General features: G+C 37.7%; 1 protein-coding gene across 1 annotated transcript; it reads right to left on the reverse strand.

Annotated features, from left to right (window-relative positions):
* Positions 1 to 413: 413 nt before the first annotated feature.
* LOC132054835 (uncharacterized) lies at positions 414 to 3,902 on the reverse strand. Its single transcript, XM_059446803.1, has 3 exons — positions 3,766 to 3,902; positions 1,698 to 2,373; positions 414 to 1,500 (listed from the first exon to the last, which is right to left on the reverse strand). The coding sequence occupies exons 2-3, from the start codon at positions 2,370 to 2,372 to the stop codon at positions 451 to 453; spliced, it is 1,725 nt and encodes a 574-aa protein (XP_059302786.1). The 5' UTR covers position 2,373; positions 3,766 to 3,902; the 3' UTR covers positions 414 to 450.
* Positions 3,903 to 10,933: the final 7,031 nt, after the last annotated feature.

Genomic DNA, 10,933 nt, shown 5'->3' on the forward strand with positions numbered 1-10,933 from the left:
TTCTCTTAGTTATGTTGTTTATTTATAATCATGGAATCCATATCCCAAGTTCCAAAACGATAATCCTGTGGCTATCCAACTCTGCTATTCCAGTAGAGCTGGAGCTATAATATTAGGTACGGATTAGCTTTTTCTTAGACTCTATATGTATTAGAACTAAATATTTAATTGTGAACTCAGTAACTAAAACGAGCTATGAATTCGATAACAAATTCAGAACTCATGATCTTCAAATCCTGATTCTGCCACAATCAGGCAGCAAAGGGGATATGCCATATTGATGGGAAAACATACATAATTGAGATGATTAAAGTCTAGCGACTCCATAAAAGTCTTGCAAAATAAAAAGTAAAAGAAACCAAGTCTAACTAGAACATAAGGCCCTAAACTAGCAGCTGCTTATAGAGAAATAAGTCTATAACATTGTTGCTCTTAAATTTTTGAGCAGCTTCAAGGTTGGCCTTGGTGAAAAATTTCCAGGTTGATGTTGCCACCATCAGAACTTGTATTTTGAGTTTCAGCTTTTGCTGAGTGATCAGAATTTTCAGTTTTTGCCTCTTCATGCTGTGGTGTTAATTGAGAGCCTAACACAAGTTTGTCACCAAGTTCACTTGCTTCCTTAGTTTCGTTCGACATTTCAGCATTTCTTGATAACTCAACTTCAGGTCCAATATGAGTATTTTGAGATTCCTCATTCTTCGGATAGTTCAGATTTTCCATCATGAAGTCCATTGAAGTAGTCCTAATTGATTCTGTAGTCACAGCTTGAGTTTCACCAGTAACCAGTACTTGGTTGATCCTGGGATTCGGGTTCTCATTAGTCATCTGAACATAATTCTGTTCAAGAAATGGGCTTTTTAGCTCATTGCTTGGCTGAACTACTTGACTTTCTGCAGCAGCCTGCGTTTCTTGGCCAACAGAGTCAAGTTCAGCAAAAAGAGTACTTTGGTTGAACTGATTCTGTTGGTTTTCTTGTCCACTATGAGTCCATTCTTTCATCTGAATCTCTGCATTCATTGGAGGAAGTCCTTGGGAGGAGTGGAGTTGAGTTTGCGCGTTCATAGGAGCTCGGTGAATCTCAAGTTTCTTCGATTCACATTGAACTAACTCACCTGGCTGAAGTAAAGTCTGCATATATGACTTCTCAGGATTTGGTTGCTTATCGTTCTTGGATGCAAGTTCAGTCGGTTGGTTGTCTGCAGCCGGATTGTGGTGGATTTCGCCACTTGAGCTGTTGTGATTGTTTTGAAAAAGAATGTCAGACTGATACATAGAGCCCATGAGTTGGTTTTGAGCCTTATCAGGTCCCTGATAGCTGGTAGTTCCTTCACTAGCTTTCATTTCCACCAATATGGATTCTGCAATCATTTTGGTCGTCCCTTCTGATGGGTTCACGACTTCAAATACCTGCATCACTTCATCCTGTTCAACCATTCTAAGATTTTCCACTGGAATGGTCGTGTGGGATTGGTGGATTTGGACTAGTCGATCTTGATTTGTCTGCGACATGATTTTTTCACCCATTAAGTGGTTGTAAAATTAAGAAAACAAACACACTTAATGACTAAGATTTAAAATTAAGATTTTGGCCTAGAAAGCAAACAAACTTAATGACTGAGATCTGAATGATAAAGGTTAAGATCTTCATTAAGTATAAACAAATGAGGCTTAGTAACTTGGAAGATAAGATATATTACCTGCATCACTTCATTCTGTTCAACCATTCTAAGATTCTCCACTGGAAGGCTAGTCGTGTGGGATTGGATTTGGACTACTCTTTGATCTTGATTTGGCTGCAAGACAGACTTTTCACCCAAGGAAGAACCCGAGTTGCATCGTGCCTCGTGAATCGTGCCAAGTTGAGACGCCATGATAGGAGCAAATTGGTTATTGTTAGGTACAAATGGACCACTTGACATTGGCTTAGAAGATATAGCATGTTGTCCTGGTGCCACATTTGGCTGAGCAACTTGATTTCTGTGATACATTATGGCTGATGGGGCAACATCATTTGCTGGTGTAATAGGAGCGAATCGCCCCGGTTGGAAGACTAATCCACGGAGCGTGGTCCCACTATTACCAACTCGAACGGAGATGAAGTACCCTGCATCAAAACAACCGTCAACGACACCGGAAACCATCTGTCCTACAACGTTGTTGCTACCAATAATGCCTCCATCTTTTTGGTTCATTTCGACAGCATTTTGTTGAACTTTCTTGATGTTTTCGGGTGCTGGAGGAGTCATCATTGGGGACTGCAAATTGCCTCTTTTAGCGACACCTCCATCTTTGCGCGGGCGACCACGCCTTCGCTTTGCTGGAAGGATTGTTTGAGCATTGGGATTATTATCTTGTGTAGCTTGCTCATTCATCCTGAGAAGTATATCAAAATTATAACCTTGAGTATGGTTTACAAGAACTTGAGTATGTTGTTGTACTCAGGACCAGTATGAAACTGTCAATATATAGACTATAACATTTAAAAGAAAAAAGACGAAGCTTAAGAACAAACATAAAGGAAATCAAGATGCATAGTATATACTTCACAAAAATCATCTTTAGTGGAGACAACACTGCACTTTCAATCCTTATTTTCACAGAAAGATAAGATAAAGAAAAATGCAAATTTCAAGTAAATACAATTATTGTGTTGGATAAGAAAAGAACGCATAGAAATTGAAAGAATTTGGGAATAGTGAATTCTTGATCAACTCCTTTATAAGTAGACCATGGACTAAAACATGTGTCAAATTAGTTGGGATCGACTATATGAAATTTCAATATCTGTTACGCCTCTTTGAACCCGTTTTCAAATTAAGATTAAGGGCCGTTAGTTGAAAAATCAAGTTATCCAGAAAAAAAAATAATCTTTTCATGAATAGTGATCACGCAATCTTATGAGAAGCAGCAAGTTGGTAGCATTGCTAATTGGAGTCCGGTTTAATTTAAGCATGTCACAAACCGAGAAACAAAATTGATTTGCAAAAGAGTTCATGTGCACAAATAGAACAGAAGAATTTGGATGAGTATTAATTCTCAAAATAAAGTAAAATCTTGATATGTGTTACTTATAATTATACTTGTTGAATTATACAAATCATGATTTTTACTTTTTTCCATATACTAGTCATAATCTCATGAGCAGTCGTGGAAAGACTTTGGTTCTATCGAAAAGCTAACACCACTTCCAGCGTCTCGCACATCGAGGGTGGGGTGGGGCGAGGGAGGGGGTGTGTGAATAGGGTAGGGTTCTTGGTTGTATCGAAAAGCTAACATCACTTCCAGCGTCCCACACATCGGTGGTAGAGGTGGGGGAGGGATAGGGTAGGGTTCTTGGTTCTATCGAAAAACTAACACCACTTCCAGCGTCTCGCATATAGGAGGGATAGAGTAGGGATCTTCTTCACGTTGGCTAATGAATTTATTGAATGAAAAAATCTATATGACGTTCACAAAGAATCACATCGATTATATCTTGAAAATAGAAAATAAAGAGATGAGATAAAAAAAGGAATAATTTCCTTAAACAACCAATGTTACCCTTGTGCTAGGATTATAAATTCATATCCCAAAGATACATTTCTACCATTTCTTTGCTAAAACAACTCAATTTACATTAGATCTGCATGCCATGTTTAACACGTTTGCATGCATCAAGAATGTTAATCCGTCAATTCATTGTATACATGAATTAATGTTCATGTGCACCTTAGTTGTTTTACTAATAAAAATTAATGTATAATCCATATAGAAAATGAGAATTACCTGTATATCTAACAAAGAATTGGTGGCGATAGAAATTCGTTTCTAGATCTAAAAATTTATGTTTTTGCTTTCAGAAGGAATTTCTTTTCTCCTTTGTTTTTTGAGGTTCTTTTTTATTAAAATTTTTGTGAGTTGGGTGAGCCCGTGAATAATGGGAGAGGAAAGATAAAATAAAGGCGAGCTTTTATTGGGATTGTAGCGATACAAACAAAGGCCCGGTTTGTTTTTCACTTTAAAGATCAAAATGTCAGTTACGACTATACAACTATTTATTAGGATATTATCTCTAAATATGAAATGAAATAATTAATATTGTTTTCTCGGTATTTGAAGGGTTGTTTAAGAACTAATGAATAATATTACTAAACTCAAAGAAAACAATAACAAAATATTGTATCCACATAATAATCAAAAGTATTTTAATTTGCATGATGTTGTAAAAATTGATTTGTTTAATGAAGAAAATTTAGCGGCCACAACAACTAATGATGGTGGTTGCCGGTAGGGGCGGATTTACTTTATGCCGAGGGGTGTCACGTGACACTGCTTCGTCGGAAAATTTTACTAAATATGTATATATAATTGAAAGTAAGAAACGAAAATAGAATATAATTTTCAAAATGACACTGCTTGACATAAAAAAAGCGTATTGGTTAGGGCTCTTAGTTTTAATCTTAGGTCATTAGTTCAATATGCTTAGCATATGTAAGCTTTTGTGACAAGCAAATATTTGTTACTTATGCTTCCCTGGTTAGGTGTGTTCTATTTACATTGTGTCCTTTTATTAATATGAAGTTATAGTGTTTTATTTGTTTGTTTCCGTTTTAAATTGTGACACCGCTTAGAAAAAATCCTGTGCACGCCACTGGTTGCCGGCAAAAATGATTGTGAAATGGTGGTTGGTGGAGGTTGTGGAGGTCGCAGATGATAGTGGTTGTATAATGTTGTCTAGTGGTCATTGTGCTGTGATGACCAAACGTTAGGTTGCACTGCCTACTTTCTATCCTAAGTAATACCAGATTTTCGCCTATGGGATAGAACACATTTCTCTACCTGTTCCAAACTAGTGTTTGTGGAATAGCAAAGAACAGTAAAGTAAGGACACAACAATTTTACGTGGAAACCACCCGGCTCACAAGGCAAAAAAAAACCACGACCTACACCTCTGTAGGATTTTTCTCAAACTCCACTACAACTGTGAGCCAATGCAAATTCAAGTTACAAACTCTGTAACCTAGGAACTAAACTCTAATTCCTATCTCACTGATCTCCCTAGACTAGTAAGCCCACTCCATGTTATCCCAACTTGAAGTTGAATTTGACTAACAGTTTATACCTATAATTTATGCTTCTATGAAAGCGGATAAAGGCACACCTCGATAAACAACCTAATACACAAATCTAGACTCAAGAACTGTAAAATATAAACTCTGTAGAACAACTTCTTTAATCTTCTTCATAGTATCAAGGTCGCACTACTGTAATCAGAACCCTCTCAATTATAGCTTTGACAGCTTTTGGTCAACTTCTGATTTTCTCTCTTTGTAGGTGCGCAAATCTTCTTCATGGCATGACTTGAATATTGATAGCTCTAGGTTTGTCTCAAGTCGGTTGAACTCAATCCCCACTAGGTAAGGTCCATAATGACAGTTAAGATTTGAGTTGACTTGGAATTCTTGCATTCACGCGTCTTCAGTGACCTTGTATGAGTCTGAGGTATCTTGATAATTATGGCAGGAAATCATGTAAACTTGTCAACCAAGACTTTACCATAAAATACAAATCCTACTCGCAGTAAAACTGTAAGCTCGAACATGTTCGTATACATGGTTCAAGCTCCCGGTTCTTTTGCCTCTGAATCTTCTTACTGTCTGAGATGGAACATGTCCATAACCTTGTTTCATTCATCTTTGTCCTGCAACAATCTCTGACTTACTCACACATATAACATATCTGTGGACCTGGTTCCTTCACTTGATTCATTCTCTCTTGTTCTGTATATGTCTCTGATCTATTCACTGCACTTGTCTCTGTGTTGGAACATGTTTGCGGATCTGGTTCATGTGTTTAGTTATTTTGTTTGTCTGTAACTCTCTTAACTAGATCATGTCCCCAAACTTGGTTCAGTAGCTTTGACTATCATTTTTTGAAATGTTCATTTTTCTGTGTATAGTTCATTCGCTTTATCTCAACAGTCTCTAAAGCTGGTTTACTATCTTTAATCATGTTACACCTTGGAAATTCCCGTTAACGTATAGTGAATAGGCCAACGAAGGGAATGACGTATATGATGTTTTGATAAGTAAGAAATAGCACTTGATGATCTTAATCGTAGAAATAGCACTTGATGATCTTAATCGAGATTTTAAAGACATTCGAGGTGGGATAAGGAAGTCGTTACGGAAAACAAGTCATATATCGTGTGTCGGACAAGATTTATGAGTATCGAGTAATGATGTTTTAATGGTACTTTGAGGAAGAGTTATAACGTCCCTCGATTGGTATTGAGGTGTTAAACAAGTGTTAAGAAGGTTCCATAAGGATCGGAGATCAAACGAGTCGACGAGAATGATTTCGGAACCATCGGGCATTATACGGCCCAACATGCGCGCCGTATAAATTATGCGGCCGTATGTCTGGCCATATAATCAGCCCAGAATGGCATGTCTCTCTAGACCAGATCTACGGACAGACATACGGTCAGTATAAATTATACGGACCGTATGTTGGTCCGTAGATTTCGGTCGGGACAGCTTTAAATGTTGATATAAGAGACCCAAGTTCATTTATTTTCATTTCACTTTCACTCCTCAACTCAAGAAACCTTTAGAATATTCTCCACTCTTCATCCACAAGAATCCAAAGGAAATTGATGATCAACTTCATCAAACCAACAAAAATCAAGAGTGTGAAACACATTAAAGTCATCTAAGTCAAGGAATCCCAAGAGAAGTGAAATAGGGTTTTGGTGCAAGAAGAGTATTGCCACTCAAGGCTTGTTACTACACTATCTAAGGTAAGTTTCATGGTATTTTCATGATGTTTGAGGTATTGAAAAGTTGAAACACTTGGATTATAGAGGAATATAGAAAATGGGTCATAAATGTGGGAATAGTGTCATTGTTGAGTAGTAGTTGGAATGAATCATGAAAATGGATATGTTGTGATTGTAAGTAGGTTATGAATGACATTTAGAACATGGAATAAGCATTGTATGTGAAAGAACGTGATAGTGAACTATGATCATGATTATGGAGAATTTGAAGTGAAATTGTGAAATGTGGATAATGCAAATGAATGATGATTGTTGTTTATGATATTGTGATTGTTGTTATGAATGTTTGGGAGTTGATATGGAATATGGAGGAAGTCGTATAAACAAAGGAAATCGCCCAATTTTCTCTAGCTTTAGTAAGCACGTTCTTATAATTGTTTAGCTAATGTCGATACGAATTCTCTTGAAGGTAGAACGTGTGTATTAAAGGAGAACAAGCAAGCAATAGAATAGTTAAACGACAAAGGTATGTGAGGCTAGTCCTTTCTTTCTAAGGCATGAATCTTATGGCATGAATTTCCTCCTTCTTCATGAATGTCCTATCTTCAAGAAAACTAAGAGTCCTCGTTCATGAATAGCCATATGAGATAAGAGATACACTATGAGTACGATAATGATGATGATAAGCTTAAGTCCAAAGATTCTAGAGTCCATGATATGATGTTCCTATAAAGCTAATGATGCTATCTATAATCCATTGATGTTGATCATTATATACACTCACCTTATATGCTAATTCCTTCAAGGTGAGGCAGAATGTTTATGAATGCTCCATAATGGAATCGGGGGTTCACGTTACGTCACCCCGATAAAGTATAGTTGTCCTTGAGTTTCCATGCATTATTATGATGAGTATATCATGATTAATATATTATGATGAGTATATGATGATGATATTACACCGCGCCTATATGGCCGGGCAGTCAATTATTTTCTCTTTGTCTCTCTACCAATTGGAAGGCCCTCTTTAACATGGAATAGTTGTTGGAACAAGCAAAGTGATCGTTCTTGCGGAAAACAAGCCTAGCCGAGTGAAGATGTTGAATGGAAAAAGGTAAGGTTCAACCCTCTTTTCATATGTTATGGATGTTTGTGTGTGTTGTGGAATGTGTAGAAATGAATGAACTTCATGGGATTATGTATGTTGAAATTGGGCCGTGTAGGGGCTGTTTTTGGTGGAACATGATGAGCTAATTTTGTGTAGTATTTTGGTTGTTGTTTGTTGTGGATTATGTGATGAAAATGAAGGGTTGATGACTCGAATGGAAATCGTAATCGTTGTGGGCTAATTTGGGACTTGTTGTGATTTTAATGTGGATTCTTGTATTAATGAAAATAATGTTGTAAACGTATGGAATTGTTGATATAGTTTAAGAATTTGGAAGAAGAAAATGTGTTATCGATGCTCCTAATGTAGTTGGAAGGTTTCGGGTGGAATGACCTATTGTTTGGGTTGTTTTGAATATTGTATGGATTGCTTGGAATGTTCTTAAATCGTGTTTGAATGGTCTCGGATTAACACTTGAACGTATGATCAATGATGTTGGTTTGAATGCACGTAGCTTATTGAATATAAATGAAATGTTGTCGAGTTGGGTAGAAAGGAATTATTAATGTTAGAACTTGTTTTGAATCACTTATGGATATTGTTAGTATGGTTGTTGGTTTGGTTGTTGTTGATTTGGCCGAGTTGAATTCTCGGGGATGTTGAAGTTACAGGGGAAATGCTGCCGAAATTTTGTAGACAAAATGTTAATTTGGAATTGGATTCTCAAGTGTTATGGCTAATGTTTGATAACTTAATGACATTATTGTAGATCGTGAGAAGTCGAGACGTAAGTTCGGATTAGCTTAGGAAGCGGCTAAGGTATGTAAAGCTCACCCCTTCTTTCTTTGGCATGTCTTAGTTGAAAATAAGTTATGACACAAATTACGAGGTAACTCTATTCTGGTGATCCGAGCATGTTTATGAATCTTATTGGCTTCTTGATATCCGTATTCTTAATATGGTCAAATCATGGTCCGTATGTCATTCGTATAATTAAATTTCAAAAATTGCATAAAGGTTTTATTTTCAAAAGAGTTTTGCTCCTAAACGGTTCCGAAACTACGAACGCCCGTAACTTTCACAGAAAGGCTCGGATCGCTTCGATTTGTTCATAGAAAGTTCTGAAGTGAATAATGTTCGTAACTTTCCGAGGCGGACTCGGATTGATTTGATGTATGGCTATGATCTCTACGACACTTTGATATGCTCATGACATATGATATGTTTCCAAGTAATGTCCGAAAGCCATTTGATAAAACCATTGTCCGGACTTCCAAATGACGCTTCGATTTGATCACTTCATTGAGTCTATGGAATGATTTATGTGCATATGGTTTCTCACTACTCTGCTCGTGCAAGCTCAATATGTCATTCACCGAGTCCCGGGCCGGGTACGTATTCGTGCACATACCTTTGCATTGTTCACCGAGTCCCTCACTAGAGGGCCGGGTACGACCGAGTCCCGAAAGGGCCGGGTACGGTATATGATGCTATGACTATTTACCGAGTCCTTTGCTAGCGGGGCCGGGACACGCTATTCACCGAGTCCCTCACTAGAGGGACGGGTACGGTATGTATATATATGTATATGGACATGCATACATGATTAAGACATGATTTTTCTCACTGAGTCCCTCACCAGAGGGCCGGGTACGGTATATATGTACGATGATATGATGACATGATTATGATGTGATTTTACCTACCGAGTCCCTCACTAGAGGGCCGGGACACGCTATATGTATATATGATGATTATATGATTTTGATATGCATGATAAATGTTTTTGAAGGCCAGTCTCGTGATCTTCTGTACTCTTTACTTCAGTATGATCCCGCTTACTACAATTCATGCTTTACATACTCAGTACATATTCGTCATCGACCCCGCTTTCTTCGGAAATTGCGTTTCATGCCGCGCAGGTACACCTGTGGTGAGCTGAAGATATTAGCAGAAGATGTCCCAGCGGGATTGGCGAGCTCCATTTTCTTCGGAGTGCTGCCGAGTCGGAGTATTATGTTATGGTTTTATGTTCCGTGTTAGAGACTTTGCAGACAGTGTCGTGGATATAAGATGTCGGTTATGTAAGCGGCTATGTAAGCCGACGTATTATTATGCATTGTATTGTAAGTTTCATATGTTACAGATTTATTTGAGTTGAAAAAGATGAAAAGCATATTTGGCTTTCCGAAAAACTTCCGTCATGTAATTATGTTATGGCTAAGGGCCCAGTATGATTATGAATGTCACAAGAGTCAGTGGGTTCGCTCGGCCCTAGGTAAGGGTCGGGTGCCCATCACACCCTATCGGATTAAGGGTGTGACAGTCGGGCAGCTTATACATTTATGCATACATAATATGATGATGATTATGAAGTAAGCCAGCATGCATTATTTCTTTTATGATTCGCAGTCAGTTACAGATTGCTCCTCATTTGATGCCTCCTCATTTCATTGGTGTTTCATTATTGTTTATGACTTACATACTCAGTACAATGTTCGTACTGACGTCCGTTTTCTTTGGACGTTGTGCTCATGCCCACCGGTAGACAAGGAGGTGATCCAGACTCGTAGGAGCTATTAGCTGATTGAGAGCACTCCATTGCTTCGGAGGTGCCATTGATTTATTCTTTTGGTATATACACGTTTTGGGCATGACGGGGTCCTGTCCCGTCTATATGTCTAGTACTCTAGTAGAGGCTCGTAGATACGCAGTTGTGGGTAGTATGGTCTCACAAGTTTCTCATTATATATATATATATATATATATATATATATATATATATATATATATATATATATATATATATATATTATTTTGATAGACGAAGGGCTCATGTATATAAAGTGAATACGTTTCAAATGAAAATAATTTTCTATGATTATGAGCATAAGAGTTATGAATGAAAGCAGATGAGTAATAGAATGAGTGGTGCTCGGTGGTTAGCCCCGGGTACACGTCATGGCCCTAGTCGGGTCATGACAAAAGTGGTATCGGAGCAGTTCAGTCCTAGAAAGTGTCTACGAGCCGTGTCTAGTAGAGTCTTGTTTATGGTGTGTTGCGCG

The sequence above is a fragment of the Lycium ferocissimum genome, chromosome 4 (genome assembly GCF_029784015.1).
Source record: "Lycium ferocissimum isolate CSIRO_LF1 chromosome 4, AGI_CSIRO_Lferr_CH_V1, whole genome shotgun sequence".
Classification (NCBI taxonomy): Eukaryota; Viridiplantae; Streptophyta; class Magnoliopsida; order Solanales; family Solanaceae; genus Lycium; species Lycium ferocissimum.